Source organism: Rhinatrema bivittatum, chromosome 4, assembly GCF_901001135.1.
Source record: "Rhinatrema bivittatum chromosome 4, aRhiBiv1.1, whole genome shotgun sequence".
Taxonomy (NCBI): Eukaryota; Metazoa; Chordata; class Amphibia; order Gymnophiona; family Rhinatrematidae; genus Rhinatrema; species Rhinatrema bivittatum.
In genome coordinates this window covers 34,042,280-34,061,045 of record NC_042618.1, presented here as the reverse complement: position 1 = coordinate 34,061,045, position 18,766 = coordinate 34,042,280, and the positions used below count along the sequence as shown (strand labels likewise).

The 18,766-nt window shown below is 45.0% G+C and overlaps 1 protein-coding gene across 6 annotated transcripts in view; it reads right to left on the bottom strand.

Moving 5' to 3' along the window:
* The window catches only part of EVL (Enah/Vasp-like), a 365,975-nt gene that overhangs the window by 160,603 nt on the left and 186,606 nt on the right, over window positions 1-18,766 (bottom strand). The window contains exon 1 of one of the 6 annotated variants that reach the window (XM_029597931.1): window positions 978-1,108. The exons of 3 other annotated variants lie outside the window; for them this stretch is intronic. In XM_029597931.1, the coding sequence (XP_029453791.1) occupies window positions 978-1,018 (41 nt within the window). In that variant the 5' untranslated portion in view covers window positions 1,019-1,108. Of the gene's footprint in view, window positions 1-948; window positions 1,109-18,766 lie in introns of those variants that run through there. 2 more of the 6 variants (XM_029597927.1, XM_029597928.1) reach the window with 2 other exon arrangements.

Below are 18,766 nucleotides of genomic sequence, written 5' to 3'. Positions count from 1 at the left end.
TAGATTTGTTCGCGCAACCCGGCGCGAACAGATCTACGCCCGATTTTATAACATGCGCGCGCTGCCGCACGCATGTTATAAAATCCAGGGTCGGCGCGCGCAGGGGGGTGCACAATTGTGCAACCTGCGCATGCTGAGCAACCTGCCTCTGTTCCCTCAGAGGGGAACTTTCTTTCCAGCCCCCCAGCCCTAAGTAAACCCCCCCTACCTTTGTTAAGAAAGTTACGCCTGACCCATTCCCTGGCCCGGGGGCTGGTTCGGAGGCCTCGGCCACGTGCCGGGAACGCCCCCGGGCTGGCACCACACCCATGGCCCTGCCCCCGGAACGCCCCCGAATGCCGCGCCAGCCCCCCAAGCAAAGCCCCGGGACTTAGGCGCGCCGGCTTTTAAAATCTGTCCCTCAGCGTTTAGCTGTGACCATGGGTGCAGTCCGGCTTCGAAGGTTTGCAGAGAAATTATCTATTTGCTCAGCCTGCATTCCTAACACAATTGCTCGGATTTTGAGCTCAGGCACCGCCACCCTCTCTCCCCGACCCCTCACAACCTGCGTGCTCTTTACTCTTCTCTCCCCGTCCCATCCCATCACTCAGCGGCTGTAAATCATTTCCAACAAACCAGCAGGTTGGAATAACAACCTGTGCAATCAGAGTTTGCTTTGTACACAGAAGAGCTCAAGCGGTTTTATTGATATGCAGATGAGGGACTCACGGTTCCCTAATGACACGAGGCTGATTTTTATAATGTCTCCTTTGTAAAAAGCAGCAGAATGGGAAATGTTGTCATTGCATGGGAGTGGAAAAAAAAAAAGCCTGCGTCTCGGCATGACGACACGGTAGCGGGAAATGACGCGACTGCGAGAATAACCTTTTATTTTGTATTTAAGAGTTAATCTTCTTGCAGCAAGAATGTGCAATTAAATTACTGTCCTTCAAAAGCAGTGTTACTCACGTTGCACTTAAACCCAGCGTATTATTCACCTCGATGGCAGCATCACCTGTCGTAATAACCACGTCAACATGCAGCTGCTCTGGACGACCAGCGCCAATGGACGTCGCCTTCATCATCTGCATTGTTAGGGAACATCTGTATCCCATTAGCCTTGACAATTAGTGCTTAGGCAAGACGTCTGTACCCTGCTGCAGAGTCTTAGTTTTATTTTTTCCTTAAGGAGGGCGGGCACACTACGAACATATTGCTAGGGGTGAGTCACAGGAACAGCCAGTGGAAACTTTCGGCCAGGTCACGGCAGGTCACCGATCTGGACCCGGGATCGTTGCGAACGCGCTTCCGCTTCCCCCGCTGCAGCTGGACATCGCCACCGACCCTGATTTAGTACCTTTCTTTACTTTAAAAAAAAATTACCACGGGGAACAGTGACAGGAATTTTTTTTTTTTTTCAATCGTGCCACTAAGCAAAATTTTGCAATAAAGGGAGATGACCGCAGACCTCAGCAAAGCAGACCCGGCCTTCACAGATGATGCTTAAGGGAAGAAGTTTCAAAGCTTTACGGGTGTAAAGTTTACCAAACACGCACATAAGTAGCCTCTGCTCGCCTATTCTATATCTTATAAAAGTAAAAAAAAATCCACGCATATTTTCACTTTCACGTGCACATATACACTCATAAAAAAAAAGCACTGGACTAAGGTCATTCTGGGGTGAGGCCGACACTTGCCTTTGTAAATTGCTATTTTAAAAGACAATTATGCACGTACATTTTCCAGTTTATTCGTGTATTTTTACGCCTGCTAATTATCTTGTGTAAGTGGTATTAAGTGTGTTTATTGCATTTATTGTGTAGTGCTGACTGGGTGGGGAGGTGAACTGGGGAGGGAAGTCCAGGCTGAAGCACCAGGAGGGTCTCGATGACCTGGAAAAGGCCTGGGTGAATTGGGGAGCTAATTTGTAAACTAGTTAATTTCATTTACACGTGTATATATTTCTAAAATAGGTATGAAAAGTATGCATGGTCAATGCATTGCATGTATTTGTATGTATGTGGTGAGGCAGAGTTACACATACTTTATGTACTGGCCATATATCATAAGCATGGGTTATAAAATACATGCCACATATGTGCATATACGCCTTTGTTTGAAAGTTATCCTCCTTGCCTATGAACATTTTTCGTAGCTTATAAAAATGTCTCTTTGGAAATACATTTTTGAACATTCAGTAGATAACACAGGAGACAAAAATGATTGCAGCACATGGAGAGGATTCTGCATAATACATTTGAATTCCTTTCAGGCCGCGCGCACCGTTTAGCCCCCATTTGGCCGCGTTTTTTATGCACTATTATTACCCGTTATACTGTAAGGGGTAATAACGTGTGGAAAACGCGCGGCCAACTCCCCTGAAACTAAACCAAGCCGCAAATTTTACTCTCAGAAATTAATGCCTGCTCACAAGCAGGTGTTAATTTCAGATGGCACCGGGCAAATGTACAGAAAAGCAGAAAAAACTGCTTTTCTGTACACCCTCCGACTTAATATCATGGCGATATTAAGTCGGAGGCCCCAAAAATAAAACAAAACAAAAAAACTTCTTTAAAAAAAAACCAAAAATCTGTCCGCGGGTTGGAAAACAGACGCTCAATTTTGCTGGCGTCCTTTTTCCGAACCCGTGGCTGTCAGCGGGTCCGACAACTGACGCCAGAAAAATTAAGCGTCGTTTGTCAGACCCGCTGACAGCCGCCACTTCCGCCAATAAGGAGGCCTGTACCTCTTACGCAATTCAATTTTCTTCGGCCTGACTGAAAATTGCCCTTTCTTATTTTCCTAAAAGTATGTTTGGGCTTCTACAGCCTGCGTCCAATTAACCATTTAAAAAATTTGAAATAAAATAAAAAGAGGTGTTCCCAGGACCTTGTTTAGGTCAGCTGACTAATGGCCTGCATAAATAGTAGGAGCACTTTAAGGTAGCTACCTTGGTATTTTCCGTGAAAAGTCAATTGCCAAGTACGTGCCAGGAAAAATCATGCATATTTTGTAACACCGCAGGCTATTAATAAAAAATTATAGGGGCACATTTTTTTTTTCTTCTTTTTTTGGGTGTAAATAAACTAGCCACCAATACTGGCCATTGTTATCTCTGGCTTCTGCAAATTCCATGGCGATCGCTGTATCCTGTCCATCAGCGTCAGCCCCATTTCGCTTCACGCACTTGGTTGGTTTCAGCTCTGCAATCTGCTGCTCCCTCTCCACACCTCCTCCCCTACCCCCATGCTGGCACCATGTAACATTCTCTTCCACATCCCTTATTTATCTACTAATTCATATGTTATAGAGAGGAAAACACCCAGTTTAGCCTCCTTCCCTTCTCAGCTCTCAATTATGTTCTCAAAAGCTGAGACCAAGGACAGCACATCCAGCTTTTCTTCTTCTGTTTTTTTTTCTTCTTCTTAACAAAGGTTGCCACTGCCAGTTGTTGTGCTCCCAGTGTCTAAGGACTATTTTAAGTGCCACCAGCAGAGCATGCTGGGCCATGAATGAGTCACTGCACTGCATAAGGATAACCCCAAGTCAGTTTTCAGTTTAGCAGAGCTAGCCCGCTCTGTGAGAGGAATGACGACTATGATCCTGCAGACCTGAACCACTTTTAAGAGCTGCCTAGGAAGGCCACGGTTCCAGCGCTGATAAAACTGTTAGGGATGAACCTGACTGTGATCATGGGGCCCCGCAGAGGGTTTCCAGAACGGCACCAGAGCTGTGTGTGTGTGTTCTTGCATCTATTTATTTTAAGCTCATGCCTTTTTCCTTGGCAGCTCAAGACGTGTTACGTTCAGGTACTGCAGCTATTTCCCTGTACCAGGGTGAAGGGACCTGCCCGAGGTCACAAGGAGCAGCTGTGGGATCTGCATGCTGGTTTCCCCAGATCTCAGCCTGCTGATACTCTAAGCACTAGGCTACTCCTCCACCTTGCACCTTTGTGGTGCAGCAGTAAATGCTCCCCTCAATGGGCAGAACGTGGTGAGTTTAAGCTCACCGCCTTAGAACAGAGTTTAAAGCCTGCTGCATCGCACGGCACATAGCCTGCACTTTTACTCATGTAGGCTGACAACCAGCGTGATGGCGAGACACGATATAGTAAGCATTTTATACGCTTCACACCATTAAATGAAAAACACCCTCCTCTTTTCTTCCAGTTTGTCCACACCATCTGGTCTTCTCCAATTCACTCTACTTTCGGCTTCTTCTACCAGGGCTAGTAAGCATGTTGCAAGTTTGCCAGGCCCACTCCATCAGCAGTGCAAGGAGCAGTGAGATCCATTACAGGCTTGTGTAGCGGGTTCCCCTAGATTGGTGCATTACCCGTAACTAGGGGGTGCTACGGGTCCAGGTCCAAGTTCCGAGGCCCCTGCCACTGTCGATCACAGCCTCCGTGCCCACTTCACACTCTAGATCAAATATTTCCAGGAGGCACCAGGCAGTGAAAAATAAGAGCAGGGAAGCCAAAATTAAAACAACAGGGAAGAAACCAGGAGTCACAATAGAGTCCATCCATCCTCGCTGAGGTAATCTCAAAAGAAAATGCAGTACTGGAGTGCATAGCTGGTGTTCAAATAAAAGATAGTCACTACTGTAACTTAAAGAAGGGGATCCAAGCCGAGATTGCAAAAATAAGAATCAGCATACATCCAACGATCAATAAAAAGCAAATGGTTTCTCTGTCCATCCTTCTATTCACTTCCCTTCCTGCTCTTGCACCTTCATCCTGAGCAGTGAGAGTGGGATAGCTGGAGTGCAATTCCAACATCCACCAAAATACAGTGGGAGGAATGGTCCTCAAGTCCTGAAAAACCAGCAAAATGGGGTTCCAAACTTCTTATTAATCCAAATCTTCAACAACAAACTCTCTTTCCTGCAAGAATCTGTGGAACTCTCTTTATCCTGGCTGTTGCAAATGCTCAGGCAAAAGGATCTTTGATCCCAAACCTCAGGGAAACAAGGAAGGTCACCCTTCCCATCAGACAAGGTCCACTACAAAAATCTCCAAAAAGTCAAAGCACTTTTCCTCCAGTAGAGACTCTGCATGAATCTAACAACAGCCCCCCTTCTCCACTCTCCTCCGCCTTCCTGCTCTCTCCAACTCCAACCAGCTTGAGATCCAGGGGTGCTCCCTCACCCTCTCTCCAGTCACCTTCCCTGTAACCCACTGGGCAAGCTCCCAGGCATTATAAACCCCATATGTTGCCTCTCTCCCCAAAAGGTAGGAGGGACAACCCTTCAACCCTTCCTACTACCCCAGCTTAGGAAAAATACTGTCGGGAAAATTAGTAGCGTCAGGCCAGGCCCCTGTCACACCTGCAAACACATTGCAAATTCAAAAAACATATTTTAAGGACAGGATGTTAGAGAATGCCCATAAAGTAATTTAGGAATCTCTCTGGCCGGATTAAAAAAAAAAGTAAATCATATTAAAACAGGCTGAAAATTGAAGTCACATTATTAACACAGAAGCTTCATGACTCCAGGGGTTTTTGAAAGGTACAGAAGCCTTGTGAGCTCTAATTCCATGCACAACCACGGTAACCTTCAACATATACATTTTTTTAATTATATTTTTCAGTTGACACAGCAAACACAAGGATAGCAAACACAATTGCAAACCGGGTGCAGATACTGATAATAAGAGCTTCCTTTTTCTGTCACAATCCCACTTTCTACCATACAGATTTAGGGCCTGATTTACCAAGGCTTTTCTCCCATTCTGTGTCTTGGGAGAAATGCTTGGTAAACGATGGGCTTAATTTGCTTAAAACTGATCATTTCTAGAAAAAAGGACCCAGGGCCAAACAGAAACGCCTAAGAAATAAGGAATACAATTCAATCACTACAATTCTGTTTATGGTTTTTATCATCACTTGTTCTGATGATCAAATCACCGACTCTTAGCCCTGGTTTTCGTTCAGTCGATGCAATACTGTGCGCGGCGGCTAGACACGGCTTAACATGCGATTGGACGCGCGTTCATAACCCCTGAGGCAATACGGGGATCGGCGCGTCCAAATCACAGTGTAGTTAATAGCGCTCATCATATGTAAATTCCACGTAGATGAGGCCATTAGCTAATCCCCGTGATGCAAACATTTCCCGCACGGCCAATGCGTCCATTGAAACGTGGCAAATTTTATGCCACGCTCAAGGGCGCATTGAAAAAAAAAATCCTGCTTTCTGCGATTCCTCCTAATAGTATTGTCACGATACTAAGTAGGAGGAGCCAAATAAAGCATATTTAGTTTAAAAAAAAAAAGTTTTTGAAAAAAAAAAAGTTTTTGAAAAAAAAAAATTTCTGGACACCCAATATACACACAAAAGATACAGGGTCCAGTGCATGTCTATTCCGGTACCGGGAGAAAACGGACGCTTGTACATTGCGCGTCCATTTTCCCAACCCACTTGACAGCCACCTCTCCTGTGCACCCGATGCCGAGGAGGCACTAGGGACGCACAAATTTTCCCCAGCACCTGCTTTTTTGCCTGACCCCTAATTTAAATATTGCACCGCCCAGGAGAGGCGGCTGGGTGCGCGTTAGGAAAACAGGCGCTCAACGTCGAGTGCCCGTTTTCTGTGCACAAATATTGCATCGGCCCCTTTACGCATAAACAGCAATACGCTTCGTGAAGAGGGTCAAAGCAAGGACCAAACACAGTGGTTCTTGCAAACTGCCGCTGCATTCACTATAAGGCACCGTCTCTAAATGCTTGGAAGATCGTTCCAGCGGGCCCAGCACTATCCTATTTATTTATTTATTTATTTATTTATTTAAAGGTTTTTTGTATACCGCGGAACGTTACAAACATCACCTCGGTTTACAATGAACAATAATTTAGCAACAGGCTTTACAATCAATCAATGCACGGAAGAAAGGAATAACGGTGCTTCATAAACCCTCGGTGCCATTGAGATGTTCTCCATTGATGACATACTTTCAAAGCCACATAGGTACTACAGGAGTTCACTGGCTTTACGAATAACATTCACTTCAGCATAATTACCCCCATGCTGTCATAATTCTTGAAGGGGCCAATTTACCAAATGGAAGCACACAGAGCCTCTGAGTGCATCTCATCAAAGCCCAGAGCAGGCAAGAGCCCGGAGCTGGCAGCAGTGCACCTCATAAATCTGCTGAGAAAAATCAGGTACTTGTGACCTGTCGGACGGCATCATGTGGCCGCGCCACACCACTTAAACACTCGTTCAGCTCCACAGCCAAATACTTTTAGTTAATTAAGGGGCCGATGGAAAAAGTATGGGGTTTAAAGCTGCGTTTTAGCATGCATTTTCCCGTGCAATATTAACCATGACATTTAACAGGGTATTTTAGTACAGAAACAATTGTGCACTAAAGCTTGGGGTTAAAACCTGCGCTAGGATTTGCACGTGTAAATGCACATTTCATGGTAATGAACTTATTAGCCATTACCCTGCAAAGCAAGGAAGTCCGCTAGAGGTGGGACTGCTTTGTGTGCCTTTTGTTTTTTTGTTTTTTTTTTACCACGGGGAAATTTATCTCCCAGGGCAGAGGAGGAGTTAAACTTCTCACCACCTTGCTCCAGATGGAGGAAGCTGGTGATGCTCTAGCTGGCGGTGGCAGTGGCTGAAGATGAGGGGGGAAGCTTCCAGAGATCGGATGTAGGAAGCAGCTCCGGAGCCTAGATCCTCCTCAACTCCCAATGCTCCCAGAGAAGTACAGGTAGCGGGTCCATGATCCAGGGGAGGAAGGGAGGGAGCCACCAAGCTCGAGGCAGGGCAGCAGGGGGGGGGCGGAAGCCAAGACAGGAAGGGAATGAGGGAAGGAGAAGCCAAGGGGAGGAAGGAAATGATGGAGAAGAGACACTGAGGGTGGAGGGAAAGAGAAGCCGAAAGGAGGGAGGCACTGAAATTGTGCTCCGATTTTAGCACGGGTTGTATTACATCGGCCCGTGAGAGAGCAGTGAGCGAAACTTTCGCAGGTAAACTCCAGTTCTTCACACAAGGCCTATTGTCCAACGCGTTTATTCTATTAAACTCCTCCTCTCTGAAACGGTCACTGCAGGCACTGGACTAATGAATGCACTCTGCAACTGTTTTTATTTAAGGAAAGCAAAAGAAATATAACCTCCATTTGGCTTGAATGCAAAATTAAAAAGTGACAGCTATTTGACAATGGCATCACCTAAACGCTTGTTCAAGCCCTCTTAACGCACCAGCTGTTATAATTATTGATGGCATTAGATAGCCATGCCAGGATGAAGATGACAGACAACACTGCTCCTTGGTTTGTGCCAATAGTGGATCTGTCCTCGTTCTACACATTTCTAGGTGCTGAGGGTTGGATGATCAAAACCCCACCACCGACCTTTCCTTGGCCGAAAGTGTACAGAGGTTTGCCACTGACTTCTGCAGCTTCTCCCTAGCGGTCCTTCATTCATAGATGCACGTGCCAGGCCTGCCCCCAGCTTAGCCATCTAAGATCTAGCAAGCTAGAGCAACCCAGGGGCAGCAACATAGTCTAGAACTGGAAAATCCTCTGCCCATGCAAAGCAACATTTCTCAACACCCTGGGATGACTCACTTCACCTCTGTAGCAGAAGAGATCCGATTCCGTTCAAAGTAAAAGCACCATGGATTTCTTCTCGACACTTTTTCTTAGAATTCAGCCCTGGAAATTCAGGGTGGAGAAAGGGGGGGGGGGGGGGGAGGAGGTTGGCAATGTTTATCCTCCAGCTTGCGGCAAAATCTGAACCGTGCCATGAACTGGAGGCCCTACTGCTTTAATGCAATTACGACTATGCGACAATGTAGACAATAAAAAGGCCTCCGTGCTGCTGGTAGAACGTTTAGCTTCAGATTCCCTCTGTAATCACTGATGCCCCGCTCCGACTTCCTGTCAAAAAATACTCCTGGGAAACGTGCGAGGCAGAAAGGGAGTGTGGTGACCTCAGTGACTTGAGGGGGGAAGCTGGGATGAGAGAAAACAAACAAACTTGCTGCCAGCTCTATTTCTTTCCATGTGCAATCACTTTCCATTTATGGAAGCAGCAAACACTATCATTACTTTGGGAGAACTCTCGTTTTAACATAAATCAGAATTGGAATTGTAGTTCTTCAGGATGTGGAGTTAAAATTAAAAAAAAAAAAAAGTCAGATGAAATCGCTGGGGCGCTGCTTGAAAGAAGAACCCAAAAGTTAGCAAAATTGAAATGGTCCCCTGAGGGTGCGCAGCACTAAACTGAAGTGTTATAATGTCCAGAAGGAGAGAATTAGAAAGCTATCTTCTTGTGACGGGGCTCCAGAATATTCCAGATAGCCCAAATTAGTGCATCTCCATGTGTATGACCTGTGAGGCCCCTAGAATAGAAACTGCTTAGAGTTCTGAGCAGTTCCAGGGAGCCCACCTTACAGTAAACATCCTCTGTTGTGTTCCTGACCCAGCATGAGGAATTTCGCCCAGGCTCCAGCTTCCTAGTCTGGGCCTGCATCCAGTCGCTAAGAAAAATTATGCAGTACACCCTACAGAATCACTTCCTTTCCAGGAACTATGTCTTGATTTATCATCCAAGTCGGCAACTAGTTTTTCAGTTGTTAAATACTAACATATGGACAGTTGGGCAGACTGGATGGACCAAAATGGTCCATCCAGTCTGCCCAACAAGGTGTTTAAGGTTGTAACTGCCGCTCTGTGCAGGATACCACCATGTAGAAATGTTATGCCTAAAGTCATCACAGATTACCCCTGTTTCTTCATTTCCATCCTCTAGCCTCTAGGGATCATCTGTCTTTATCCTATGCCCTTTAGAACTCCATTACCATTCTTGAATTCGCCACCTCTTCTACGAGGACGTTCCATGCATCCTGCACCCTTTTTGTGAAGAAATATTTCCTGGCATTGCTCCTAAGTCTACCACAGTCTGATATCAAGAGCCCTAGCTCTACTAGAAGGGTCAGGATCCCCAAGGTTAAAGGCCTAAGCACTTAAGCAAATATCCGGGGAAGAGGGATAAAGCCCATGGAGGTAGGGTTGAATTCCTCCCTCAGCGAATGAGAGCCCGCATTCTTTCGTGGGCCTGGTTGGGACTATTGCTTGTGGTTGCTGCTGCTCTTTTAGAACGGAAGTTACCAATCTTTGCTGTGCCAGTGCTGTCATTCCGAACTCCACCTGTACTCCTCCAACAGAACTCGCTTTGAAAATTGTACTATGCCCCATCTACAGCCAAGCTCGCGATTTAGGTGTCATCATTGACTCTAAACTATCCATGTCCTTAAATATTTCATCCGTTACAAAATCATCATTCTATAAAATTCGCTTACTCAAAAGTCTCAAGCCTTTACTTTTTCCCAACGATTTTCGATCTGTACTGCAGTCTCTAGTCCTAACTAGTCTTGACTACTGCAACTCACTATATATTGGTCTTCCTGAATACATCATACAACCCCTCCAATTGATTCAAAATTGTGCCGCTAGACTTCTTACCAATACTTCACGTGAAGCTCACATAACCCCAATACTAAAACAACTCCGCTGGCTGCCCATTCGTCAACGAGTACAATATAAAATCCTAATGATAATCCACACTTTATTACACAGCACCTCCTCGATATGGTTATGTTCCTCTCGCTGACTTTACCAACCACCTCGTCACTTATGTTCTGCTGATAAAAATTATCTTCAAGTTCCTACTGTAAAAACTGCAGGATTAGACTAAACTCGTAACCGAGCCTTCTCTGTTATGGAACTCTTTACCCAGCTCCATCCGCCAACTCACTACTAAATATGATTTCAAAAAAAGCCATAAAAACTTATTTATTTTCACTAGCTTTTCCTAATCCACAACCTTAATCTTTTACCCTTTCAAAGGATTGCTACAACTCTCTACCTCCCTATGCCTATATTTCTCTGATTCTTTGACAAGTTTCTACTGTTTTTTAAACTACTTGCTTACAAATTGTATTTTACCATTATGTGTGTTTTTAAATTGTAAACCGCCTAGATCCACTACTGTCTGTATAGGCGGTAAATAAAAAACTTTTAAATAAATAAATCAATTAAATAAACACACTGCAACATTTGCAGCCTCAGCTGTGGGTGTATGTCTGGACTTTTTTTCCAAGATGCCAGTCTGAGAAGTGAGTGTATCTGCAGGTTATCCTGAGCCAGTTTCCCCAAGCAGGACAGCACAAGAGAGCTAACCCCCATCTATGGAGGGGGTCAGGTCATCCTATTCTCCAGGTCCACTACCCCATCTGTTCGACCAAGACTACTATAATACCCCTGTAATTGGCACATATCCCCCATTTGGGGGTTACATTTTATATACTGTAGTTCTGTGCTTACTGAGGGACAAGCTAATCTAGTCCTGGATAATACTGACCTATCTGCATGGAGCTGCACTCCTGTTCTTCTTAGGAAAATCAGAGTAAAGCCATAGATTCCATGTAATAAAACTAGGACTGGACTGACCTAGCCTGGAGAAAAATGGAGCCTGTTGCTAACCCTACTTAGTGTTGTGCATTTGATTGTGCTTGGATTCCCAGGGAAGACACAAAAATTCTCTTGGTGCAAGCCAAGCCTTGGATTGATGGAGAAAATAAACTTTCTTGCTAACAGGTTTCCGTTATGCTCTTACTGATTAAAGCAGTGAATTCAAAGCCTGGAGAAGTTTGAAATTCATGAGCTAAAATCCCGCTCTTCTTCCAACTCTCTGCATGACCTTGCACAAGTCACTTTGGGCCCAGATGTGCTAAAGTGTTTTTTCCCATTTTACATCTCACTCTATGGGAAAACTGATTACTGCATCTGGCGCTTTTATCTTTTTTCTCATCAACAACAATGGATGGATAAATGAAGTATCATGCAATGTGCAAGAGGTTCATCAAAACACAGAAGTGTCTTTCAATTTCAAGCACTATTATAAATCATTTATCGAAGAAAAGTCCAATTTTTCTTTTTAAGCATATTTTTCTTTTTTTTTTTCAATTTAATCGTTATTAAATATTTCATAAAAACCAAGGAAAGTAGCTAACAAAAATCACTCCAAAACGAAAAACATACGGTAAATTATATAAGCCCACTTTATAAGATAAGGGGTGGTGGAGAAAAAAAAATAGGACATATAGTAAATATTATGTAGGTGGGAACCTAAAAATAACATAACATACTTAAAAGCCACTTACTGCTATTCTCAGTATCTCTCATTCTTATCTAAAATAAACCTCTCCAAATAAAGCGGCTCAAAAGAAAATAAACTGGTCATTTTGTAAAGTAACTAAACATTTACATGGGAATTTAAGAAAAGAGGTGGCGCCATGTCTTAATAAAAGAAACTGTTTACGTCGAGCCTTACGTGACTCCAGAAACACCAGGAAACACTTGAATTTTTTGATCGCAAAAGGGAAAACCTTTACACTTAAAATGTTTTTGAAGCACCAGGATCTTTATCCTGCTCTGCATAAAATGAAACTAATAATGTGGATGTAGCTGGTACGTCATCCACTGAGGACTCAAGAAAAGTAGATACCCCAGGACATCCATCCCTCCACCTCGCTCCTTAGAAATCTTTTTCTTAGGAACATAATAGATTCTAGATATTACGGGCATTTTTCTCTTCAGCTATGGTCAGAAACTCACAAATACTTTTTTTAAACAACTCATAAAGGTGCTAATCGTGTTAATAGGAAAATTTAAGAAACGTAAATCCCTAGATCTTTGTTTTCTTAAACTTCCAATTGACTATGAATAAGGACGCTATCCTTTATACACGATAAACCTGAATTTTGCATAGACACCACTTGTGGATTAAGCACAGATACTGTATTCTCGAGTCTCTTTAGCTATGCTTCATGCTTCTCCGTTTTGGATCTAATTACAACAGAGAAGGTACAAGCTTTGTGACTGACTGAGCCAATGTCCTATCAAATTTAGCAATCATCTTCCACACATCCGCAAGCATGACAATCAAACGCACAACACTAAGTAGGGTTAGCAACGGGCTCCATTGTTTCCAGGCTAGGCTAGTTCATTCCAGTCCTGGTTTTATTACATGGATTCTATGGCTTTGCTCTGATTTTCCTATGCAAAACAGGAGTGCAGCTCCACCTAGACAGGTCAGTAGGACCAGCACTCGAACCGGCTTGTCCCTCAAACTACAGTATATAAACTGTAACCCCCAGGTGGGGGGGGGGGGATGTCCCAATTACAGGGCTCTTGGATTTCATCAGTTATCCACAAGTCAAAGACAAAATAAGAATATTTTTCAAATGCAAATAAAAATGACTTAAAAAATCTCCTAGAGTCCATTCGTAGCCTTAAAGCTCTTTGAAGAAAAAAAAAAAATCACACAATCAATTCAGAACCAAAACATACTCCAATGTACTTCGCTTAGTAATGGCTACTTGAAGATATTTTTTTATTTGCATTTGAAAAATATTCTTAAAAGAAAAATTGGACTTTTCTTTGGTAAATGATTACAATAGTGTCTAAAGAACAAAGACACGTCTGGTTTTTTTTGACGAACCTCCTGCACATCGTACCACATTTATCCATCCCATTGTTGCTATTGATTGGTACGTGTTGGATTGGATTTTTTCTTTTTTGGCTTTATCTCCTTGCACATCTAAATGTAACTGAGTAATAATAATAATATTATTGCTTCGTTTCCTCTTTAGAAGCTGTGGTAAAGGTCAAGCACAAATGCTGAAACATAATAAGTTGGCAGATAAGGACTGTAAGTCGCATCTAGTCTGTCCGATTTCATCTCTGGGGCAGTACCGTAGATCACAGTTAATCTCTGGCTTTCCCTCACTTTTTTACACAGAAAAATGTGTGTGCATATATTGGACACATGGTGATGGACATAAAAAGGGGCTGAATTACACAAGTTTGAAACTTGTGAGCAGTAGCCCCTGTGTAACTGAGATGGTCACTTGGCTGTGAGTGTACCAGGAGTAATTTTAATTCAATTGGACAGTCTACAAGCCTAAAAGGAATAAAACACGTTTTGAAATTTATATAGTAAGAGGATGAAGATTGTGGCAGGGTCAATGGCAAATAGGATTCTTGCTATATTTTTTGTGATTTTAGCTCCATGCCCCAGGACTGCATCCAAAAGTTACTTTTTTGAAAAAATGTGCTACTCTCTCTCAGCCCCTCCCCGACCCTTCATTGGACAATCACACCCACCTACAAACTTATTCGTCTTTTGATATTTCAATTTCGCAAGACAACTCCTCAAGAATGTTGCCTAAATACTAATCAGCTATTTCAGGGGCCGATGTAATAAAGTGCGTCCAGCCTAGTGCACAGGTTAACGATCGGTTGGATCCACGTTTTGGATGCGCTAGACTAGTCCCCAATGAAATAAGGGGATCGGCGTGTCCAAACAGATAATAGCCCTCGTAACATTTAAATGCCATAACGATGAGGCTATTAGCTATTACCCCCCCCCGATGCAAAAAATTGCCATGTGTCCCATGCACACTTTTTAACCTGTCAAATTTAACACCTGCCCGGAGCTGGTTAAAGTCTTGCCACACAACAAGGGCTCAACTAAAAAGCCAAAAATACTGCTTTTCTGTGCTTCCTCCTACTTAGTATCGTCACGAAAACAGAGCAAGTAACTGGGGCACACCAGGAAAATGAAAGAGGACAAGCAGGAACGCTGAAGGCAGAAACCAGAGACTAAAAGTCTTCTAGATTCAGGCAACAAGGAGAGAGCCAGAGGACCAAGAGGCAGGACCAAACTTTGGCAAATGACGGAGGAAAAGGCTGAGTATTAAAACATGTCTGGGTTGGAAACAAGTTGGCCATTGGGGGAAAACGATGGGCACAAAGCTTGGAGGATTGGATAGACAGACCAAGCAGCTCACAGTGCCAGCTGCAGGCTGAAGGTGAAGTCGCCAATAGATCTTCACAGTTACTTCAGCAAGGGCCTACGGGTCCCCACCGTCAGCAGATGGATTGGGCTGAAGCTAGAGGCCACTGGAGCTTCACCTATACCAACCCACGTTCCCCTCGGGTTGAGCCTTTGGGTGCCGGGGCCGGCAGGACTTAGGTGGGCCTCGAGAAAGGACAATGAAGGTAGATGGTTCAGCCCAGAGACAGCAGCCAGCAGGTGGCGTAAGTCTATCCAAGACGGGTTACGGAACTGGAACCCAAGCACCAAGGAACAAGGAGAGACTGAAGGTGCTTGAGCAAAGAAAGGCCAAAGCCTTGAAAATCCACGTCCAGAGGATAGAGACAGAGGCGTCGCTGTGAATCTCAGATGGAAGCTGGCGGCCAATGGAGACTGTGGCGAGCAACATAGAACTCTGGACAAGAAAGAGTCTATAGCAAGGTTATCCGTAGCAATGGTCAGGGCACAGTGAAGGCAGGCATGGTCAGGCGTAGCAATGGTCAGGCTTGGAGAAGGCAGGCGAGGTTGGGCTTGGAGAATATCACAAGGCAGAGTCAAAGTCCATGAAGTCAATTCGAAGCAAGGAACAGGGTAGGAACAAAGAGACAGAAACCAGGAACAACGAGGAATCAGGAACACAAGGCTGAGATGAATCTCTGGAAGCAACGAGCACTCAATCAACAGGGAACCGAGAAGACCTATTGCAAAGGCATCGCTTTGAAGCGCTGCCCAAGCTTAAGTACGCTGAGAGTGATGACATCAGCATCCAGGTCTGTGGCCAGGTTCCCACCGCGGGCCCTTTAAAAGCATCAAAGTTGCACGCACCTAGGAAGGGGTGAGGTGCCATCGCTTAGAGGAGGAATCCTGGCTGGAGGTCCCGGGCAGCACAGCAGCACCAGGGACATTGGCAGGGGCCCGAGGTCGGAGCCAGCGGCTGACTGCCGCCAGCGACAGAGAACTGAGCACTGAGGTCCATCTGGGAAGGTGAGAGGGCCGCACCGTGAGCCTCCAGTGGGCGGCAAGCATAACATGAATTATCAATGTAGCTGAAAAATGAGTGAATGGAGAGTAGCCATAGTTGACACCGGCATCAAGGTCAGGAAATATTTTTTCACAGAAAGGATAGTGGATACCTGCTATGACTTCTTGGAGGAGGTGAAAGTGAAAATTAAAATGGTGATGGAATTCAAAAGGGCAATGGATAAACAGAAAGAATCCCTGGGAATGGCAAGAGAATAGAAATGAAACACGGGGGTAACGTAACTTTTCTGAATATGGGCAAGCTGCATGGAATGGCAGTTACAACCATGAAAAAAAATGGCAAAGGGGTAACCTGCATGGAGCGGCGGTTACCACCCTGAACATCTTGCTGGGTAGACTGGATGGACCATTTGGTCTTTATCTGCTATCATTTACTACGTTACTGTGATTGGCAGCTACTGCTCACATGTTTCAAATTTGTATTAATTCAATCCCTTGTTTGTCGGGTCACCATTTCTTTGCAACTGAGGTCCCTCGGGGCTTAACCCAGGATTTCTTGAATTTTGTCACTGTTTTTGCCTGTACGATTCCTAATAAGTTAGCTGTATGTACCACAACCCAGGGTTAGCTGCATGCATGTTTGCAAAACAATTAGCAGGTCAAACACAAGACACTAAATCCATCCGAATTATTATTTCAAATTAGCTATTTCAGGGGGCAATTCTGAGGAGCTTGCATTGTTTCCAATGCATGCAGGCATTTTTTTTTTTTGGCTGCGCGCACTGCAGCTCATAGGTTTCCTTTTTAAAATTAAGAGCCGCAAATGCACTAAATGCGGCCGCTCGCTTTGCACCTGCTATTTGATTGGAAGGAGGAGTGGGCATAAAATAGCATATTACATTTGAAAATTGAATACATGCGTTTTATTTTCCTACCCCCAACCAAAACACCTCCCCCCCCCCTTCAGGAATGCACTCCAGGGAAGCCTGGGCCAGGGCGCTTTTATCATTAGACCAAGTGAGGCGGGCACCTCAGGTGGCAAACATTTGGAGCGGCAGCAAGCGCAGCAGCTTCCTCACTTCCCATCCATACACCTGCCGGAAAAAAACTTGTGCAGTATAACGATGTCCCGGGGATCTCACACCCCGCCGGCAGGAAGAAAATCCGCATGGCGACACACTGCACTGACCCACCAGCAAGAGAACAACCTTGTGCGTTAAGTCAGGTGTTGGCGGGGTTCCTACCCCCAGTCAGCAGAAGGAAGGCGACCCCTGGGGGGGGGGGTGCATGGATGTGAGTCAGTGGGGAAGGGAAGGGTGGAGGGAGGGAATGGAAGGGGGATGAAGGGGAGGGGAAAGGGGAGTAAGAAGGGGTGAATAAGAAGGAAGGGAGAGGAAGAGTAAGGGAAGTGGGATATGTGTGGGAGGAGAGGGAAGTAAAGGGGGAGAGTGAGTGAAGTGGAAGGAGGAAGTGAGAGAGGAAAGGGGAGAGGGGTAGAGAGAGGGAAGTAGAGCGGGAGGCAAGATTGTAGGGGGGCTGGGTGAGTGGGAGAGATTGTGCCACACCCGCATCTCCACCATGCACCCATCTCCCACTTCCCCAGAGGGAAGATGCTGAGGAAGGGGAGGAGACAGGTGGTGTAGGGTTCCTGGACGTGTGGAAAGGTCCTCAGCTTCCTAGAAAAATGATATCACTGACGCTCTATCTGCTGCCCCCTGTCTCCCCCCTTTCCCTGCATTTTTAAATCACCAAAAGGGCCACACTCCAGGGGACTCGAGATCAGTAAATCTCCAAGGGAGAAACCCTGACTGCCACACTCTTGGTCATCTGGCGATCTGACTCACACCATGCTTTGCTAATTCTGCCCTTCCCTTCCTGCTGTGATCCTCACCCCTCGCCTCAGGCAGCAGACTGCCTTGAGCCGCCCCTGGCCTGAAGTCATCACTGAGGTTTCATCAGGGGTCTCATTGTTCAAGATAACATTCCCCTACCATGTGTGAGATATCAAGACAGAGCTTAAGCTGCTTTTGTGCGCATTTAATTTCATTTCGAGATTTGATAAAACAAAAAAGTTAAAAAATACATGTGTTTTCATTCCTGCTTCAACCATGCCCCCAGGAATGCCTCTCCCTAATGCAGGTAAAATTAGGTGCATAATGGCGCTAGATGCTTACTTTTACCTACACATAGGGTGAGAAATTTTCAAAAAGATAATTTCTGTGGGTAAAGCACTTTTTTTTTTAAAACTACAGAATTAGCCCTCCGAAATAGCAGCAATGCATGTTCAGATATATTGTGTGCGTGCATGCGAGGTTTGTAACGTTTCTGTTAGGTACAGGATGTAAAAGCATGTGCTGATTAGAGAAGTGAAAGACAACGCAGAGCTGCCGAGTAGCTTTGCTCTGACTTTCTGTAGCCGTTCCCACACAGGCTTACTGCACTGCAGATAGCTCAGAAGCAGCTCCGGCTTGAGAAGTTTACATTGGTTATTGTGAGCAAAGATTAAGCTAAATGTAGGTATGAGAAAACAAATGATTATCTAACCACTACACGTCTGCTGCTCACTAGCCACTGCCTATTTTAAAAACTCGAGCTAAGTCGATTGTCAAGTTCCAAAGAAAAGAAAAAAAAAACAACCCCTGTGTCTCAGGGCTGTGCTAATTCTATACTGTGGTTTGCCTCCTATCCTTATGACATTTAAAGTACAGGAAACCAGCATGGTTTCAGGCAAGGCACACATAAAATTGTGAGAGCGACACGCTGAAGGCCGGCTCAGCTTCACCCTGGGGCACAAACCCGAACAGCGCACCTAGAGCATAACGCGGCGCGGTATGGCCGGGAGAGGATCCTGCCGTATAACGGCGGGGGAGGAAGAGGAGAGCGCTCAGGAACGGCAGAACCTGAGCAA